This window comes from Argiope bruennichi, chromosome 3 (assembly GCF_947563725.1).
Source record: "Argiope bruennichi chromosome 3, qqArgBrue1.1, whole genome shotgun sequence".
NCBI classification, from domain to species: Eukaryota; Metazoa; Arthropoda; class Arachnida; order Araneae; family Araneidae; genus Argiope; species Argiope bruennichi.
In genome coordinates, this window is record NC_079153.1 from 61,316,714 (window position 1) to 61,338,283 (window position 21,570).

A 21,570-nucleotide genomic window follows, 5' to 3' on the forward strand; every position below is an offset into this window, starting at 1 on the left:
TATTTTCTATTTTCTGATTATTCATTTTTATTTTTATTATATTCTCTAAACTTCCTTAAGAATTTTTCTTTGATCTAATAGCTTTTTATGTTTTACAACTGATTTTCGAATAATTGCGATATATAGATGCTTTTTGGAACCTTTCAAGAATTTTCCATTCTAACACAATAAGACACGAAATTTTTAAATATAAATTTCGTAATTATTATAAACTTTTGAATCAATAAAATTTCAACGGAGTTTCTTCTTGCCACCGCTGTACGCAATTCCATGTCCAAATATATGTGGGTATATGTTTGTCTTCTCGTACGTTTATGTATTATTTTTTTTATTTTAAAATTCTTTCCAAATCTGATAGCTATTTGAATTGCAATATCATTTTCTCCATACAATAACAATGCTTGAATATTAAAAACCATGGAATTTAAACTCTCTGTCTAGCTGACTTCACAAATGATCATAACAAAATTTAAGTATTTATATTCAAATTAAAAGAAGCTAATGATTATTTTTTTTCTCTTAAATCTTTTTTTTTTCTTCTATTGGCTCTTTGATTATAGTCTTCAGTCGGACCCAAGATCTAGAGAATTTACCACCAAAAAAATTATAGTTGGTTTGGTCTGATATTACCGAGATGTTTCTTCACACTTGGGTGACGAATTCAATGGCTCGAATCTCCGAAACTACGTTTTAAAAAGAGAATTATTCATCTAAACGATATTATACTGAGCGACATTTATGTTATTAAATATTCGAAAACCTTTGCCCTTCTAAAAAAGAATGAAAAATGTTTTTTCCATTACCAAAATTAAACATATATCTTCCACTATACCTGATTTGATTAAGTCGAATTTTCTCTTGTAATATTTCAGTGATTCTGGTTTCTTATATTTTTATCTAATGCATGATACTGCCTTCAAAGCAAAGATTCGTCTAAAAGAAAATTTAGTATGGAATGTGCAGTGTTGAATATTTTAATCTGAAATTCTGTTAAATAGAAGCGATGTGAAATGAATAATAATTTTGGGTGATAATACTTCAAAATGGTGTTCAAAAATATCAACTGTTTAAAGTTAGATAATGTTTTCATTTAAACAGCTCTGAAAGATATGGATTATTTAAGTTTTGAATAATTTAAAAGAAGAATTTAACTTATATTCTTTCTAAAAAAAATCTGAAAAATCTGCTTGAATCTGTAAATATTTTTACATCGATGGCATCAAAATATCATATAGAATTGGAAACCTAAATGTTTCTAAATTAATAAGCTAGTTATCAAATTTTTTTAAATAAAATCTTGATTTATATTAAAGATATAATACTTTAAATTTTCTCATATTCCTCACGTTGTTACTCATCGTTTTTCATACATAAAACTTTTGCCCGACATTTTATGTCATAAAATTGAGCTTTCTTAATATATTAATAACAACCATAAATTTATATTAAATGAAATCAATTCATTAATAAATCTTATTATAGTTTCAAATAATTCCATAAATTCCCATATAGATTATTGTGTCTCATATAGGTATATTTAAAGCAAAAATTAGTTTACAAGAAAACTAGTTACGGAATATACCGGGTTAAATATTTCAATTTGAAAATATATTAAATGAATGCGATGTGAAATAGATATTTATTGTGGAAAACGAGACTTAAAATAAAAATTATTTCATTAATAAATCTTATAAGAGTTCTGGATAATTTCAGTAAGTGTTTGTGCATATGTTATAATTTCTAATTATCTTTAAATAACGCGATGTATTTAAAAAGATTTTTTCAGGCGTTTGACTGAAATAAAGATTAGTAATCGATCTTTAAAATTAATTAAAGATAGGATAAAAATTGCTCATAATATCTCAGTGCAACAAATGAAAAATTATATAAATTAACGAATAATAAATTTAAAGATTATATTTTTAAATTAGTATTTCACTCAATACAATTTATGTAAGTATATCATAAAAACATTTTAATCGGTATTTTTTTAAATTTATATGAATTATAAATATGATCTGGTTGGTTTTCAACTTCTTCGGTCTTTATTTTGGAAAATTTTACTATTCACTAATAATTCATTTTCCTTTTGCCTTTATAACTCTTACTCATTTTAATATAAATTTATGCTAGACAGTTTTCATATATTTGAATTTCTAAACAGCTAATAAATTTTTCATTCCAAAGGTGAATTAAATCAATTAGTCTTGGTAAATAAAAATTTTCATAAATTGATACCAAAGGTTTTCTATTTATTTTCATGATTAATATCTTCTGAAATCCATTAAGCTATAAATTTTAAAAACTCTTCCTGTTTAAACATTTGTAAGCAAGCCTTTAAGCTCATTTTTCTGTTAAATAAGCGCAAAAGCGACTAAATTATTTGCTCTCGATAGATTTAACGAAAAATAATATGACGAAAAAAACGTTGACGATTCTAAAAATCAAATACAATTTCTTGATGATAAAACATTAAAACTTAAGCAAATATATAATTTTTCTATATTTCTTAAACCAAAGAAAATATTTGAAATCAAACTCCTTCAGAGTTTTAGAATAAAACTTCTGATCTCTCTAATATTAACATTTTTCCACCATTGAACATCGACAATGCTTCACAAAGCTGGTGAGAAATTGATTTCGAGACAGCAGTGAGCCATAAATCATTTTCAACTTTGGAGGGCCTGATAATGACTCATGTTATCCGAGTGCAAATGAGCTTTATTGAATCGATTACTAAAATTCGATGAGCCCTTCCTTCAAGAACTTCCTTTTTTTGAAAGAAGTTAATCTCTGAATGTAGATTCAGGGGAAGAAGCATCAGTAGAATAATATTTGAGTATATTTCATGTTTTGTTCATTTTTTTTAATTTGTAGTTTTTATTACAGTAAACTCTGGTTGTCTATTCTCTGAAAGTCTCAGAAAAAGTCAATTCTTGAGTATATATTCAGTAATTCGGTAATGCATCAATTCGTCCCCTCTAACAGACCACGTTTTAATGACCATCGGTGGTGGTGTCCCCACAACTTTCTCGCATACTCTCTTTAAACAGGCCAGAGAACGCCTTACATGGCATTGGTGTACAATACTTACGAAATATTAACTTTAGGCGTAATTTTAGCATTCGCACTAATCTATCATGTCATCCTTGGCGAGTTATTTGGCGATTAATACCTGGCATAAGTTAATAGTATCCAAAACCCGAATTTGTCTTTTAGACAAGTTTTTCTCAACCATTTGAAAAGAAAATTTCATACAGGATTAACTTTTTAGTCATAAAATCCCATATTAAATCTGATATATTTAAGTCTTTTCTTTTTTAAATTATCACGTTTGCATATTTCTGAAAGTACAGACCGACAGACGGTCAATTCCTTGTTGGATTTGGCTCAAAATTTGACAGAGTGTCTACATTATAGATGTTAAATCTGAGTACCAAATTTTATCAATCTTGCTCCATTCATTTTGTAATTATGGTGATAACTTATAGTAGAACAACCGGATAGACTGATTTCTTCTTAACAGATTTTACTGTTAAGAAGAAATCCGATTTACTCAAATTTTGATAGAAATCTGCGAATGTGATGTAAAGACCGTACACCAAATTCTATCCGTTTTTGAGTTATCTTTATCAGAAACAGACAGACGAACAATTTCCAAAAAATGTGTTTTTTGAACTCAGGGAGATCTAAAACGTAGAAGTTTATCAAAATCTTAAGTTCGAATTTTTAGACGATTACTATACTTTCTCAATACTGCATATACGATGAAGTAAAAAGAACAAATAGAGAGCGGAAAAGGGAATTGAAACACTGCATGCCTATGCCAAAAACCTAAGAGGGAGGTAAAATATTTGTTGCTGCATATATGTTTCATTCAACATTAATAATATATTCAAAGCTCAAAATAAATAGTATTTATATATTCAAAATAAATAGTATAATTATATATATTATTTTGCATATTTCAAGCAAAAATATGTTTTGCTTTCAAAATTTCTTCTTTTTATATAAACGTCCGCTAATCTGAAACTTTTATTGAATTTATAGTCACCTGATCTAATACCGACCGCATTGCTGAAAGTCTCTTATATAATTGACCAAAATTATTGATATATTATAATTGAGGAAAATTCGTTGGCTGTTCTTTATTAACTGTGCAAAATTTCAGATTTTACTTGTTCCTTGAATGATTGTTTTAGAGTATAATTGAAAATAATACTCTAATTGGATTAAAAGACTTTTTAATTGTTCCAAGTGTCTTAATTTTTGAGGAAATGAAGTTAATTTGAATAATAAAGGTTTCAGTTAGACATCAAAAGGAAACACCCTACGCATTTTATGTTTCAGGTTTTTATCGATAATTAAAAGTCAATCTTAGTTCAGGAAATCATAAAGTTCTTATGAAAATTAAGTAAGTGTGCATAAAATTATTTCTATAAAATTAACATTTAATTGAAATTACAAAATCATACAAGTTTTGTTCCAAATAAATTTATATAGCATAATAAAAAATGATAACACAAAAAATTAAAAATAAAGTCGCTTGGAAAATATTTTGAAATTTGTAGAAGTTATATATCTTTTAATTTTTTTAAAAAATAATACATTTAATTTTTTAAAGACATTTGACGTAATTATATTTTGATACATATGCATAAAACATTTCACAATCCTAAGTAAATGATTAGTAAAAATGCCTTATGGAATCCAATGTCCCCTTAATAACGTACATTTGTGATATGTTTGTTTTTTTCCCTGGACATTTTGTGTAAATGATTTTCTTTTATTTATATATTTCTTTTATTTGCCATTCTATTCCTCTGGTCTCTTGAAAAGTTTAAAAGCAGAGTATTATTGAACTTATTATCTAAATATTAAGATAGCATCAAATAAGACTAATCTTACAAGTAATTTCAAGTATAAGGACATTTAAGCAGCAAAAGCAAGGACATAACGCTGCATAACTAAGTTTAATATATTGCAAATGCATCCCACGGAGCGATGCCAAAAATATTTTCTGACTTCAAAAACAAATCTTTCTCCATAGGATTTCATAAATAATTCTCAAGCCGTCACTGAGTCAATCCCTATGTGGCTTACACACCGAATTTGTATGCGGCGTTTGTACAAAAAAAAAGTCCCAAATCACAAAAGAAGCACGACCAAAGGAGAAAAAAAAATGGAATCTGCCGAAGATTGTACGACAATATTTCAAGTTCAGGAAACACTTCTATGTGCCATTAAATATTTCTTTTGTCAGTAGCTTTTCTAAAATTTCCACCTTCGGTTCAATTTTGGAAAAGGCGTAGGCTATAAATAACATAAAGGGGCTTAGTCATAAGTTTTTGATAGAAAAAGAAAAGCAATGTAGCAGAAATTCCATTCCTCAATATAAAAAAACTAAGTACAGATGTATAATTTCTTCCCTTTAGAGTTAAGGTGGTATAATATACGGTACACTGGTGCAATATTCAAAGATGTAGAATTCATGATATGCTGCTATTGATGTTAGTAATTAGATTTCTTTTTAAAATATGAAATTTTAAAACACCATAAACAGTATTTACAAGCACATAAATTAATAAAAAAAATAAAATTGGTTTATGTTTTATTCAGAAATATAGGAAGCGTTTTAATTATTTCTTGCAAAATATAAACAGATCTATTTTTGAATGCTTGGAAGTTTTAATATTTGATTAATATTCATAAACCTGCATAACTAAGATATAACGACGATTATCCAAAAAATGGTTGATAGATTTATATCTTAGCAATAACTTATTAGATGCATTAGGAAAGGCTACTCGAACTCTTCCAATGTTTTCCTCCAACCCAAACATGAATGTGCGTCAAATTCCTCTAAAAGATCTCAAGGAAGGCAACTTGTCTGAACGATCTAATTCACACTTCATTCCAGTGTTCCTTTGACCAATAGAAGATACTACAGATTCTTTTTCTTGGTATTCCTTGATTGGTGAATTTTGCTGAATGCAAAATGCACTTGGCAAGATTAGAATCATTCAGTCAATACAAAGTCTATTATTTTAGTTAATCCAAAGTTTATTAATAATACTTCAGAACATAAATGACCAATAAAAGATACCATATACCATTCTTCCCTTTTATTATGTATTGTTGACTCATACACTTGACTGGATGCAAGTTAGATCTGGTAAGATTAAAGCCTCTAAATTCAGTCTATTCAATCAGCTAATTCTGAATTTTACGTTAAGTATTCCAAGATGGACTTGACTAGATGGAGTTAGGGCAGCCGTGACCTGGTATATAAGGTCTCGGCTTCGGAACCAGATGGCTTGGAGTTCGAGATCCGATTCCATCGAAGAACCGTCGTGTAAGCGAGTCGGGTGCACATTAAATCCTTTGGGGCCAAACATTCTCGCGTTTGTATAGTGCGGAAGTTTCGAGAGGGGTGGTGACATCTCAGGCATTGCCCTCGCCATCTGATTGCAGATCCAAATTACGAGATTCAATCCAAAATAGCCCTAGAGTTACTTTAAAATGGAGCGATAATATAACTAAATGATGACGTATACACATTTAACACATACATGAAATTTCCATTTCTTAAAATAATTTTACTTAATTATCATACTAACTTCAGGTCTTAACCATTTAACTGTTTCATTTTCTTTACTATCTAATGAGATGACATCTTCTATTTTGGGAATATTTTCTTATTTTGAATCAAATGGAAATCCTTGAATACTTGACTTATCTATGTATTCGAAGTAATTTTAATATTGAATTATAATTGTTATAAATGTCTTTTTTTTTTTTTTTTTTTTTTTTTTTTTGCTTACAACTATCAAAATTTTATAAATCGATGCACGTATGGTATTCGGCTAAAACAGTTAAGTGGTTAACAAAATGAAATAGTGGTGAATAAATAGCATTATACGCCTTTGTCACTCAATGAATTTCATATTGATATATTTCTTTTTGAAGGAACATTTGAATGTCTATAATCCAAAAGCAGCTACAATTAGTTATTTAAAAATGTCTGAAGAGATTGTTCGCGAAAACCAACTGATCTATTGTTCATTTTCGGATTCGAAAATCCTCCGTGCTTTTGCGCATGCAACAGGACGTGCTTATTTCATGAAAAAAGGGGTGAGAGGAAAGAGGAAACATTTAAATACAGGGTGAATTCAGATTATTTTGTTATCTTGTGGTTCTAAGAATTCGAAAGAGGAATTAGTTTTTGATTCTAGATACAGGATTATCTACGAGATTCCCAAGTATAAAGAAAACATGAGATCAACAAAATTCTAATTATAGGATTTTTATTTTTTTTGAATCATGGATCTTGAAAATAATATACTAATCGGGAATATTGATTTATTCATTTATTTGAACGATTCGGTTGATGTTTTCTACTAATATTTTACTTTCAATTTATTATTTTATTGCGAAATACTAGATTAAAATTTTTTTTGGTAAACTTAAATAAAATCTAAACTTTAACACATTTTGTAAAATGAGTCTTTTACAAAATGTTACTTAAGTTTTTCAAAAGGAAAGCATACTTTATTTTTATTTTAAAAAACATGATTTAAATTTACTTATTGTTATTAGAGAGTATTTTACAGAGAAATTGCAACAATTAGACACTTAGATTTTAAAAGTAGCATTGTATAAAGCAAATTAAAAAAAATACTTTAAATAATATGTTATTAATATGTTTTACCATTAAATAAATTTTGATTTTTAGACAGTCCCTATCAATGGCAAAGGTAAATAGTAATGACACGAGAAGTTACTAATATGAACTTTGATCATATTAGATACAATATTCCTAAAACACAGTTAATATAAAACATTTTAACATCTCGTTTGATTTTATCATTGATCAAGCAATTCAAATCATCCTATTTTAAATTTCAAAAGGAATTTTTTTAACATATCTGCTTGATCTTCTACTTCTAGAAAGAATCTCAATGCATTCTCAAATAAGTTTTACCTTAATCTTAAAACATGAGAAATGTTTTTAAGAAAACTACTTTGTTCGTATATTTAACAATAGATCAGCTAATTCCATCGGGTTTTCCAGAGCGAAATATCTTCTTAATATCTCTGTAAATGCTAAAATCATATTGATTCTGCAGTAATATATTATTTCTACATTAGATTACATTTCTTTCATAATGTTGTATAATTTAAATTCACAGTTAATATTATTTATATGGGAAAAAAACTGTTCTTTGCAATGAAGTAATAATTGAAATTCTCACACAAAGCATTTGGTGATAATTTTACGAAACACAATTGATGTCTTAGAAATATTATCCTAATACAAAATACAAAAATTTTATTCAAATGCAAATCGTTTGCTTATATCAAATATTTCTGTTAAAATGGATTTCAAGAAAATTCCTTTTCACAATATTCAATAAATCTGCCTATTTCATATTCAGAAATGGACTCCAGAAATTTAACAACAAAATATATTTACAGAAGACATTTTTCAAGACACCTCCTGACAATAAGTAAAGTAACGCCTGAATCTCTGAAAAGGGGATCTTACACAGAATACAGAATTTGAATTCATTGTATTCTACTTCAGTTAAGTAATGTGTTGTTTATTAGACGGATGTCTAGACTTGTCTGTTTCATCCAATAGGGCATAACTATTTCTCAAGTAAAAAGTTTTTTCGGAAAATACTATATTTCATAAAATTTCACAAATGAGAAATTTATTACTAAAATTTATATTTTAACAATAGACTTTATTAATTTGAACATTTTTAATTTGAATTCATCTGTAATTCATTTTTTAAGTTAATTGTTAAGTTAAGTATGCTGATAGCATAATGTTAGAGTATCAATAATTATTTGAATTTATTTGGCTAATTTGAAGCTAAAATTTTCGAAACGGAAAAATGTAAAAAAATTATTTTTTACTTCTAAATTTATTTCAAAGTATAATTACGTAGAATTTTCATGTGCGAGATTTTCAGGCCTTTAATCCGCTCAATTACTTATAGCTCATTCGGAACAAGGAATTAAGATTAACACTTTAAAAAAATTCTATAAAAAAATTAAATTAAACAATTATTTGTGACTTGTGCTACTTATATTGAAATTTCATTATTCTTTAAAACTTTTCCCAGTATATATTTTAATTACTTCATTTAAATACTGAATTTTCTTACACTAACTAGTTTTCATTAAAATTAATTGCTATGAATTTAATTGCGACTTCTTTATTAAAAATATTAAATATAAAAGATTAATTTTTCACTCCCGTTTTGAATTTAAAACATCATTTTCCCCTTTTGTAATTATTCTGAAGTCCTTTGCAATTTGAATTTCCAGATGAATCAATATTTTATTCTTTCAAGTGTGGTTTCATTAACTTCGATATCAATACGACAATTTCGACGCTACCTCAAATAAAAGACACACTACTTCCAAATAAGCAGCAAAAATTAGTATCAGATATTGTTATGTCTTAGGAAATTCCATACTGATAAAATGTGGATAAAAAGTGGACTTTTTGTTAAAAAAAAAAAAAGAATACTTTACAAAGAAACATCGATCATAAGAAATGATTCGTTTTCTTAAAAATGTGGACAAACAAATATTTATTTTATATTCAAAATCATTCATATTGCATGGTTTTGTCGAATTGATTGGTGCGACATAATATTTGTTAGATATCAGAAAAATATATATTAATAAATTTGTGGAAGATCATGAATGAAAATTTACGTCTTATTACTTTTCTCTGAAGATGCCAATAGTAAGAAGAAGAATAAAGGCTCCTTATTCACCAAATTCGTATTCATTGAAGCCTTGTTATATCTCAGGGTTTAGCTTTCAGCGTCATACAGCTCCTCTCTTAGCAAATATGCTCGCTTGTCTGAGATTGACAGTCAGACGTCTGTTCATCAGGGCTATATATTATAATCTACCGCATATATTAAATTTGAAGAGAAAGCAGTACAAAATGTCATATCCTTCCAAATATTTTTTAAATTTATATCAATATAAATAAAATTCAAGTAATTTGAGAATAATTGAAATTTTACTTATGTTAAAAAATTTTTGGTATCATTTAATTAAAATATATGCTATAAAGATATTTCTTTAAATTAATTTATAATTAAATTATCTGCGAATTGCTCGATGCATTCTTCACCATTTTTCAGAAATGAACCGAAAAGGCGTTACAAATATATCAAACTTTATATTTTTTCGAATCAGAATAATACAAACTTTATTTATAACATTTCAGTACATAAAATTGTGCTACTTAGCTCACTTTTCAGTTGTTTTTGTTGTTAATTATGGTACTTGTCATAGACAAGCCTGCTGATGAAGTCAACGATTTAAGCCGAATTTGTGCAGTAGTAAAGGCCCCTGAGCTCCCGAGGGCAGAAGTCTGACTTATAGAGCTCGTATGAAGATGACACACACACACACATTCGCTTGCACAACCCCTTTTTTCAGAGGGGGGATCTTTCACACACCTCAGATAGAACACAGGGCAATGAACACCCATGCCAAGAACCAGGATTCGACCCTGGAACTGCCAGATCACGAGGAGGACGCGCCACCCCTAGGCCAAGACGCCGGCGCTTTTCAGTTGTTGCATGTAATTAGGACATCAATACATAGATGTGTAATCATCAGACGACAACTTGAATTACGCTTTCCACATATTATTGACTTAATGCTCCACGTAAAACTCAGCATTGAGCCAAAAAAAAACCAAAATCTTGTAGTTTGACCTCCACTAAGATATCCAAACATTTCCACCATCAGCTCAGATAATTGTTTTCCAGGCTTTCTTTATTGTACCGAAAATCCATTTAAGTCTTAAATATCGGACAAATATGAATTCATGCTTTCATTTTTTGAAAATACTTTCTCTCAAAAAAAGCCGCCAACGTTTCATGTTGAAGATTATTTCTTATCAATCTTAGGTCTTACTAAAAATTCTTCTATAGAAATTTCCAAGTAAAACAACTGGTATATTATTTTGCTGTCATGAGATTTTATATTAAATTCGTTTCCTCTTTTAAGGAAACAGAAATTTAATTCCCACTTAAAGAGATTTCGAGGTTTGAAGTTGTTGATGTGGATTAACTTCTCGGTATTTTGCGAAATCAATTAACGGTGAGTCAGTTTGGATAAAAGTGCAATTCCAGGTATCATTAAAATAGATTGCATTCCATTCTCGGAAACATTTTAAGAGTAAATTTTCTGCTAAACAATTAATGATACAATTTCGTCCTCTAATTTTTTAATCAAATGATCATTGACGAGATTAAAAAAGTTAGCATGAAATCTTCGATATAATATCGATTAATTTTTATTACTAATTCTTATTGTAATGCATTTCTACCTAAAGTATATAAATCTTTATTGATTTTCTTTTGGTTTAATAATAAAATCTTTATAGATTTTTCCTTCAACTTTACCTTCATTATCTTTATAGCTCTGAAAAGTTTCTCCATTCATCGATTGCCTCACTGATAAGCATCATAGATAATATCCTTTAAAAATCTTAATTTTAATAAATTTAAGGCTTCTGTTTTTCTGATTTCAGTATAATATTTTATTTCCTAAAAATTAAGAAATAAATGTCCTTTTCTAATATTTTATGTCCTAACAATTAAGAAATAAATGTCCTTTTCTAATATTTTATGTCCTAAAAATCAAGAAATAAATGTCCTTTTCTAATATTTTATGTCCTAAAAATTAAGAAATAAATGTCCTTTTCTAATATTTTATGTCCTTAAAAAATAAAAAAATAATAAAAAGTTCCATTAATAATTTCTAAGTTCCATAAAAAAATGAAGTGGAATCTTCTTGTTTCCACAAATTTCTGAATCATTTCCTGAAATTGTTTATAATATTTTCATAAATTATTATTTTATGACTTCGCGTTGATTTTCTTAAGATGTAACATTTTGTTTAAATTCAACATTTTGATAAATCTGGATATTTTATTTGCCATAGTTATCCTTACTTAAATAAAGCTGATTTCATACAAAATAAAATAGTTCTCAAAGACCAAACTTTCGAATTTAAGAGAAAAGAGAATTTAAGTAAAGAATGAGAGAGGTAGGGTTTTTTAAAATACCTAAACAAAAAGAAAACAGATTTTCTTAAAATTTAAAATAATGATTCATATAGAGCAAAATGAGAAGAATAGAGTAAAATATTTTGGAACTATTTTCTGATGTAATCACCAATGGTAGCAAATGAAAGTTCACTCTTCAGAAAGTTTAAGAAGCTAATAAAGCAATATTTAAAGTATATACTTAGATAATTTCCGGAAAAAAATTATCAAATTCCATATAAAAGGGAGCTTTCGCTTCAAATTATCTTGATTCTCTTTATATTTTTGTTTTTCTTAAAGTATAAAGAAAGAGATTCTTATTTTTATTCTGAAAGTTGAAACAAGGAAGTTTCGTAAAAAGAAGTTCGAAATTTTGATTCTTCTTGTCATTTATCAAAGGACACGTAACGATAATGCCATATAATGAGAGTCCTTGTTATCGAGTTGTTTATTTGTAGAAAGTTAGAGGCGGTTCAAATAAGATTCAAAAGAGCAAAATTGCAACAGAATGTCATTATTTCAATGTATTTTGAAATCCAAAGCTCCATATGTTAAGAAATAACTCATTTTTATTGTTATTACCCGCAAAAATAGCTTTGCTTCAGGAATGAATTCTGTAAATTTTGCACATACAAAAAAGATCGTTGATATACAGTCGTTAATAATTGATAAAATCTAAAAAGTAGAAAAAATGGTTAGTTTATATATATTGTGTAAAATATCATTACAGTGACAAAAAAAATCACACAGATCTTATTTCTAAGATGTAATAAAATTCTAATAAAATTATCAGCAATGGAAATAATATAGAATATATTCTATACAGTTAATATTAGTAAATCAATTTAGCCATCTTCATTCGATTGATACAACAAATTCTAGATTACATACAAATTCGATTGTCTAATTTTAGCTATTTTTACTGGTAGATGAGTGGTTGAATAATATTACTAAATGAACTTTGTCACTTTCAACTGATTTTTAGTTGAATGAAGATTCGCTTTATTCATTCATAACTCCGAATGTAATGACTATAATAAGTAATTTTATTATCAAAATACATTCAAGACCAAATCAGAATTTCCTATTTCACAGCTCTTTCCAAATTATTTTACCAGGCAAATAATACTACTAATAATAATACATCAAAGGTGAGGACTGCGGGAAAAAAAGAAAAATATTGTATTATTAAATAATCAAAATATTGTATTATTGAATAATCACCATTTTTCTCCCCAAATTAAGGATTTGAATTGATCACTCTACTTATATGCAAACGATATTCATTGTTATGAACATAATATGAACCTTTTTAGCTTTAAATACATCATGAGGTTTGACAAAGAATGAATTTCAATGATCATGCGAACCAAAATTCGAAGAAATATATTAAACGTAGAATTTTAATAAAATGATAAATAAAGCAAATTATTATTATTTTTTTTTTTTTTCCTTTTTTCTTCGAATATTTTTTTAGCAAAAATGATAACGTTTTTTTATTTTTTATTTTTATTTTTTTTTTATTTTTTTTTATTTTTTATAGCAAATATAGTTATTTTTAGTAAATAATTTTAAAAGTTTTCCAGAATTGAAATAAATAACTTCATTTATCAGTTTTAATTTTTACTACCTCATCAGCACTTCTTATTCTAAATTAAAAATGATAGAAAATTACTAAATTGTTGAATACATTTTTATGATACAAAAAAAATCTCACATATTTTTATGCCATTTTTGATTTTTTTTTATTGAAGGATGCTTTCTACTGGGAAGCATCTCAAACATGGGAATGAGAAGCTTCTGGTATGGCAGTTGGTTCTCACTACCCAGATGGGTACAAAAAAGGGGGTGGGATAGGCTGCCCCTACTGATGACGAGACGTGGTTCCTACAGGAAGCGATATACCGTGGCCGATAATGATCCTTAGGACTCAATTTCAGTTTCCGCCAATGCTGTTGCGATGGTCCGTCATTCAGTTTTTTCCGTGTGCCTTCAAGGGGGCGGGGGTCGAAGTAGCAATTTGTGATTATTAAAGAATGCATAATTGCATTTAAATAGATTGCAATAAACTTATATTGCAACAATTGAATATTTTTATTACCTTTCGAATTTATAGCTATTTTTGAGATTTGTTTTGTTTTCAGTAAAATATAAATAAAATTTCGTAATAATACACTTCCGAACTTCTCAAAAAATGAACTCGAATATTATCTTTATCTTTCTTTAAGATTATCTCGTTATTTTCTGCATCTTTAAAATTCAATTTTGTCATTTCTCCAAATATCGTACAACATGTTTCGAAATAATTAATATTCTAACTCGCATTAATATTTCAAACATTTCCATCAATTTCACATTTTACTAAATCAGAATTTTTGGCCACAATGATTTCTAACGTTTAAATAAAGCATTTCTTTTTAGAAAAGATTGAAAAAAATAATCCTTAGTTGCCCTTTAGTATTCAAAAACTGAGCTGCATCCTTTGAATTTAATAGAAGGGAACATTTATGGATAAAACTGGGGGATTATCTAAGCAAAAAGAAAGCAATTTTCTTAAAATCTAAAATCATCATTCTTAGGGAGAGGAATGTATTGGTTAAAGTGGAGCGCTGAGGAACTATTTTCTGACATAATCGTCAGTGACATCAAATAAAAGCTCTTAATGCATCGAAAACAGAATTTTTTTTTATTTTTGTTGAAAAGTTTGAGAAGCTAATAAATGCATCGTTTAAAGCAAATTCTAGAACTCGAATAATTTCGAAAGGGAAAAAGTATCAAATTTCTCCCTTAAGAAAAAAAAAGAAACTTTCTCCTCAAATTATCTTGAATCTATTTGTATTTTCATTTTTTTTTTCCCCAAATGCATAAAAAAAGGACTGATTCTTTTTCTTTAAAGTAAAGAAGTTTAGGAATGAAAGTTCAAATTTAGGATCTTCCTGTGATTTATCAAGGGAAAAAGTATCATTAGTATTTTTTTTTCCTTGGGTATAAAACAAAAGAAATAATGAGAGTGCTTGTTATGAAATTGTTTTACTGCAATTGTTCCGATTACTATGTCGTGGAATTTCAAATAATAATCAAAATAGCAAAAGTGTCTGAAAATATCACTTTTTCTCTATTGCTTTCTGTTTCTGAAGTAAAAAACATTTTAAGTTAATTGAATACATTTGTTTAACGTTCTTCTTCTTTTGAGAGTGAGGCCAATGTCCTCAGAGTATTGGAAAAAAACATAGCAATCGTTGCACTTAATATTTTTTTTTATTTTTGAAAATCTTTAGCTCTTAACAGACTTTATTTGGTATGTAAATCTACAATAATAATATAAATAATAATTGCACAAAATAAGATCTTTTTAAATTTATTTTTATTTAGACCATTATTTATGAGTTTCTGTGTTTCTGACAAACATTTCTGTCTAATATTTAGGGAATTTAATGCATAATATTAATATTTATGTGAAATAATTGCAAAAAAATCAATAAGTTTTGAAATGAAACACTTTTTAAAAAATAATTTTTATTTTTTAATGCAAATAGGAATTGGAAAACGAAAATGTTAAATATTCATTTCCATATGCTCACTCTCCTATCTGAGCCCCTATGAAGCCCAAATTCGTTTCAGCGATAAATATTAAGAAGAAAATAATATACTTTCTCAGTTATATAAAATGGCAAATAATACCCCGAAAACCTAGTGTGTTTTTGAATATACCAAAACTTCATAGGCTGTTTCAGTTCAATAAGCATTCTGAATAAAAATATGGAACAAATATGCCAGATCAAAAACTTTTTCCTCTTTAGTTTTACTAATCCAGGGTGCCGGCGACCTGGCATAGGGGTAGCGCGTTTTCCTCGTGATCTGGGCTTCCTGGGTTCGAGTCCCGGTTAGGGCATGGTTGTTCTTCATCTGTTCTATCTGTGAGATGTGTAAATGTGCCTCCCTGTAAAAAGGGGTTGTGCAAGCGAATGTGAAGCGTTAGTAGCTAAAACGTACTCTTGGCCCTAGTTGGCGCTGCTATAAAAAATAAGAGACGCCCCCTTGGCTAAAAATAGTTGACTTCGTCAGCGAGCTTGTCGATGGCAAGTGCCATTATAAACAACAACTAATCCAGGGTGATTAGTTGTGTTAAAATAAAAGACATGGAAGGCCTACTGCTAATGGAATATAGTGGATGTAAGAAAAGACTTTTTCGCACGTAGTCCGAAAAATTCAACATAATGCTTTATTCATGAACTAGATGCTCTATACCCAACTGTTTGGTTAATTTTACGTGGACGATTACATTTGAAATCGAAGTGTAAACAGGCCCTACACAGAAAGTTTCTCCATTTTGCATTTGAGAACTGGTTACTATACAAATATAAATACAGATGCATATAGAAAGGAGCACATATAGACCGTTTCTGCATACTAAAATAAAAATTTAATTCCTTTTGAATTTTATGATGCATTGGTTATTTTCATATTAATAATAATTTGTGAAACATTATCAACTTAAACCTCATGATTATACCCACCTTGTAGAGGAAATTTCTAAGCCCTCGATACTTTTTTTAAAAAAATTATTCTTTGAATCAAGTTTAAAACAGAAAAATAAATCGCTTACCTTGGAAACAACAGAAAATCAGGTTTTTCTTTTATACCTTTTATTTTTCTTTCCTCTCTTTGCCATAATGCTGTAAAGCTGAAAAATATATAACTTTTCGTTTTTGATTTCTGCGAAATCCATTGAAATCTATTCACGGCGCATTATAGATTGTACTTTTGTCACTTTAAGGATCTTTAATGAAGGACTATGACTGCAAATCCTTATTGAAGTCTTCTTGGCCAGGATACTTGTACAGCACCCGTCAAATGCCTTGACACAAGTGAAGACACTTTACTTGGCAACACGAGTTTATTGCATTATCGATGCCTATTGATGTTATGTTCGGTAAATTCAAATTTAAACGTAAATCTATTTGTCGGAATTCCCACTGGAACTCCTACCAACACACACACTTGCCAATATCAGCCACACATCTCCCGCTCAAATATTCTTTTTTCTTCATTTCACCTCTTTTGTCCGTGGGACTGGAACAACTACATGGTGGTTAGTGATATGATAGCACCTAACTATTTGCTCATTGCGATAAAATTTTCTATATCTGTTTTTGCCACGTTACTTTTAATACCAAATTCCAATTTTTATTTTTGGGGAAAAAGTCAATAGTGAAAATGAAACCTTAACAATATTAAGAGCTTTTATAATGAAAATTGTTTCAACATTAGATCATGTAAATACATTTTCCTTCTTTCAGAAGCCTTTCGCTACAATTTTCTCATCTTAAAAACCATTAAAAATTCCATATAATGTTCTCCGTGCTTGTTCCGACAAGTCGAACTAAAAACATTTTTAGATATTTCTAAACATATTATGAGAATATTTTTGAATTCGAAACTCATTATCAATTACATCATTGCCAATTTCTTCAAAATAAATTTTTATTCTGCAAACATCATTTTCCTAATCTTCTTGAAAGTAAACAAAATCTTCTTCGGATCAAGAAAAATTATTGTACCGCTGTTTTTTTTTTCTCCTCTCTTTCTGTTGATGATTCTATCAGTATCAAATGAGGCTATTCTTTTTAAAGGTAAATACTTCTTGGTCTTTTTCCCCTCTTTGCTTTTAATTTCCTCCATTTCAGGAGCGTTAGTAAATACCCTGGAGCGTCCTCAATATCCCTCTTTCTTTTTTTTTATGTTAAGGCAGAACGATAGTCTAGGGGAAAGGAAGAACGGTCCGAATTGCAATTTGCTATCAAGTTGGACTCGAGAGATATGTTAGTAGTGTGTAATAAGTTAGAAATATTCTGAAAATAATATCTACGACTCTGATATATTATCAATTATTATCATACCTACAAACTACGGAGATATAGCAACAATTAATACACAATTAAAAAAAATCACTTAAATGCTCATGGAATATTAAACAGAGTGCAATTTTTTTTTTTTTTTTTTCATATGGCATGAAGGCAGTTTACTTCTGATTAAGATACAGAACAATTCATTCGGTTCAGGCTGAACATTTCTTCTCATATTATAATTTCACTTAATTATTTGTGCTTTAATTGACCAAATACCTTTCCGAGTGTATCTAAATTATATAACTGAAATAAGAATAAGACAAAAAAATGTGCTTTCAAAAAGAGAAAGACAAGATTGATACTTCCAGCAACTTACACCCGGATCCAAAGCAACTGTCTAGGTTTCACTCGAAAATTACTAAGCCAGGTTAACCATATACAAAATTATTGTATTCCATTCAAAACTGAACATTATGAGAGTGGAAATGAAATTTCTTTACTCTCTTGCTTTTTGTATACTGACAATTGATAGACATAAAACAATGACTACGTAATGTGTAAAAATCGTCTTGTTACAAGATTAAGTTTGGAGCTGTTTAGTTTCAAAACATATACTTAATTATTTCTCTTCTTTTAATTGCCAATCACAATACTTTTGCGCCATTTTTTTTAACTTGACTTCTTTACAAACATGAAATTTAGTAACTTCTGTACTGTAAATGATTATACCAGTATAATATTATCTGATTTAGATCATTAGTTAATATTGTTTAATTAAGTTTTGTTTCCACATGAGTGGGGCCACCCAAGTAGCACAGAATGTTAAGAAATATTGTACAATATAATACACTATTATATTATATTATTAAATATTCAATAATATTATACGATACTGCGAATATTGTTTAATATTGTACAATATACGTGTGATACTGGGGATTTAATAGAAAATTTGTGGAAAAATAATTTCAAGATTCTATAATATTTATAACACTAAATTATAAGTTCAAGGTTACAAATTGAAAACAATTACCATAAAAATGTTCCACTTTTTAATAAATTACTTTTTATTAATTTATAAATTATTTCTCATTCTCAAAAATGAAATTTTATAATCAATTTTTCCCTCTCTTTCTGATATAATAGAGATTATAAATTTGATATGCAAGGGTACTTTTGATGACAATGCATTATTTGAACATTTTCGAACATAAATTAATCGTAAATTGATTGATGACATTTTGTTCCATAAAGACAATATTATGTCAGTGAAGTTAAGAAGCAAGATTCCATACTATTTATAATAATTAATTATGAAATAAAATGAGAAAATTACTGAAATAGGATAATCTACTTTTTAATATGTTACCAAATGTATGTTTATAAAAATCTGCCTTTAATACTTTATTTATTTTACTTTTTCTTGGGTAAGGAATTTGAGAAACAATTGATTCTAAGATTACATATTATTTATAAAAATGAATTAAAAGTTAAAAACTAAATAAATAATTAAAATAATAAACTTTTAATTTTCAGTGTAGTATTAAAGTGTGTTCTTAAAAACTGTTTTTACAAACTTTACTTTTCTATTTCAGAAGACGAAGAGCTGACATGCAATTTCTGCGAGCGCTCCTTTAACAGCGTCCGCCGCCTGGAACAGCATCAACAAAGGAAGAGGCATTACATGTGCTCCATCTGCGACACGGTTTTCGACGGCCTCATGCTACTCGAGATGCACAAGGAGACCCTTGACCACTGGTCTGACTACGAATTAAAGGTCAAACAGGCCCAGGAGGAGTCCGACTACTCGGAGGAGGAGCTAGAAGAGCATCGGATCTACAGCAACCGAAGTGGCGATGAACTGAGGAGGCTGTTGCTTTGATGGTGTCGAATCTGCTGCCGAAGGTCCAGACAAAGGCAGCAGCAATACAGCCTGAGGTTGTGACAGGGCTTGCTTAGAAATATTTCTAGTCTGTTAGTAGAAAGTCCTTGACACGTTTTAGATCTAGTTTTGAATTTGGTTGTGAGACAGTGCCAAATTTCTTACTTCATGGAAATGCAACACTACATTTTGATCTTCCCAGTTTGTATACAGTAGGCTTCGAATCATTAAATTAGATTTCGTGGGAGATTTAGCTCTTCTAGGTCCTAAAAGACAGTTGGTAAAATTATGTCTTTGAGATTTTTTATAGCTTTATAATCAGGTAAATGCGAAATCATCAGCTTAATTAGTCTATTTAAGGTTGCAATGGATGTTGGAAATGTGGTACGACTGAATTGTAATCCCTGACAATTTTATTGGCAAACAAATAATGGCATAAAAATTTCATACGACATCTTTATTCGTTTTGCACAAAAAACTTTTTTTTTTTTTACAGATTTTATTCAGCATTTTCTCAAAATAAAATTTTATACTGTCCATACCTTAAATCATTTTTTTAGAATCATATTTTCAATCATAATTTGATTTTTTTCTAAAGTCGTTTAAGTATATGTTATGACAAAATTGTTCATAAATAAATAATTTTTAAATATTATTTTGGTATTTGGGAGAAGCTTTTTTGTTATTATTGCAGTTTTTTTCAAAAGGTCAAATAATTCAAAATGTTAAGGGAAAATTATGAATTATTCCCTGCAATGAAGTTACACATATTGTAGGGAATATATATATTTATTTAAAACAATTTGGAAAAATAGTTCAATTATAAATTGTAATAAACATAGTATAAATGGAAACATTAGAATATTTTATTCATTTTTTTTACTAAAAATTTGAATTTTGTCAATGAATTTTGCTGAAACAATTTTTTTTTATTAGAATAATATAATTAAATAATTGAGAAACTTTCAAGTATATAAAGTGGAATTGAAAATTTCATTTTCAACATCCATTGTGCCCTTAATTTACAAGGCATTCATTTCAATTCAAATTTAGATAACAGAATTTTTTTTTCCAAATGTTTTAATAATATTTTACGAAATAAACATTCTGTTTGGATGAAGACTGCAACAAAATGGTTCTAAACAAGATTCAAAAGGATTTAAACAGAACGGATATATAGCAAAAAGCGAAAACACTATTTTCTATTTTAAATATTTTATAATCATAACATTTTTCAATTAATATCACAATTGTTGATTTAAATTAAAATATGGGAATTTTGTCAAAGTATTAAGAAAATTGTCATTACATTTTTATTAATACAAGAATTTAGGCAATTTTTTTTTATTTATTCAGAAAAGTAGCTAGTTTTAAGAAATTGAGTTCATTAACTATTTTTAATTAGATGAAAATCCACTTTTTAAATCAATTATAATGTCTATAAATGCTAATTTGTATAGAAGTAGACGGCTTAAATATTGATAAAGCTGAAAAAAATTGTCCATATATTTTGAATCATCTTTCTACAGTTTGATTAAATTCTTAGATGGTAGAATGTTTTGAAAAATTACCAAGTTACATTAATTAAATATTAACAAAAAGCTAGAAAATTTTTATTATATCCATGAAATTAATTAAGCTCAGTTATGCTTCATAAAGAAGCTGTTACATAATATATGCATAAATTAGAACGTATTAATCTTGTAAGAAACAAATGGATAGACTAACTAACTTTTGTCTTAACT

The 21,570-nt window shown here is 28.0% G+C and overlaps 1 protein-coding gene across 1 annotated transcript in view; it reads left to right on the forward strand.

The window, feature by feature from the left end:
- Positions 1–20,288, forward strand: part of LOC129963792 (uncharacterized) — a 496,364-nt gene extending 476,076 nt beyond the window's left edge. The window contains exon 3 of the mRNA XM_056078345.1: positions 19,539–20,288. Coding sequence (XP_055934320.1) covers positions 19,539–19,825 — 287 coding nt within the window. The 3' untranslated portion in view covers positions 19,826–20,288. The remainder of the gene's footprint in view (positions 1–19,538) is intronic.
- The last annotated feature ends 1,282 nt before the right edge of the window (positions 20,289–21,570 follow it).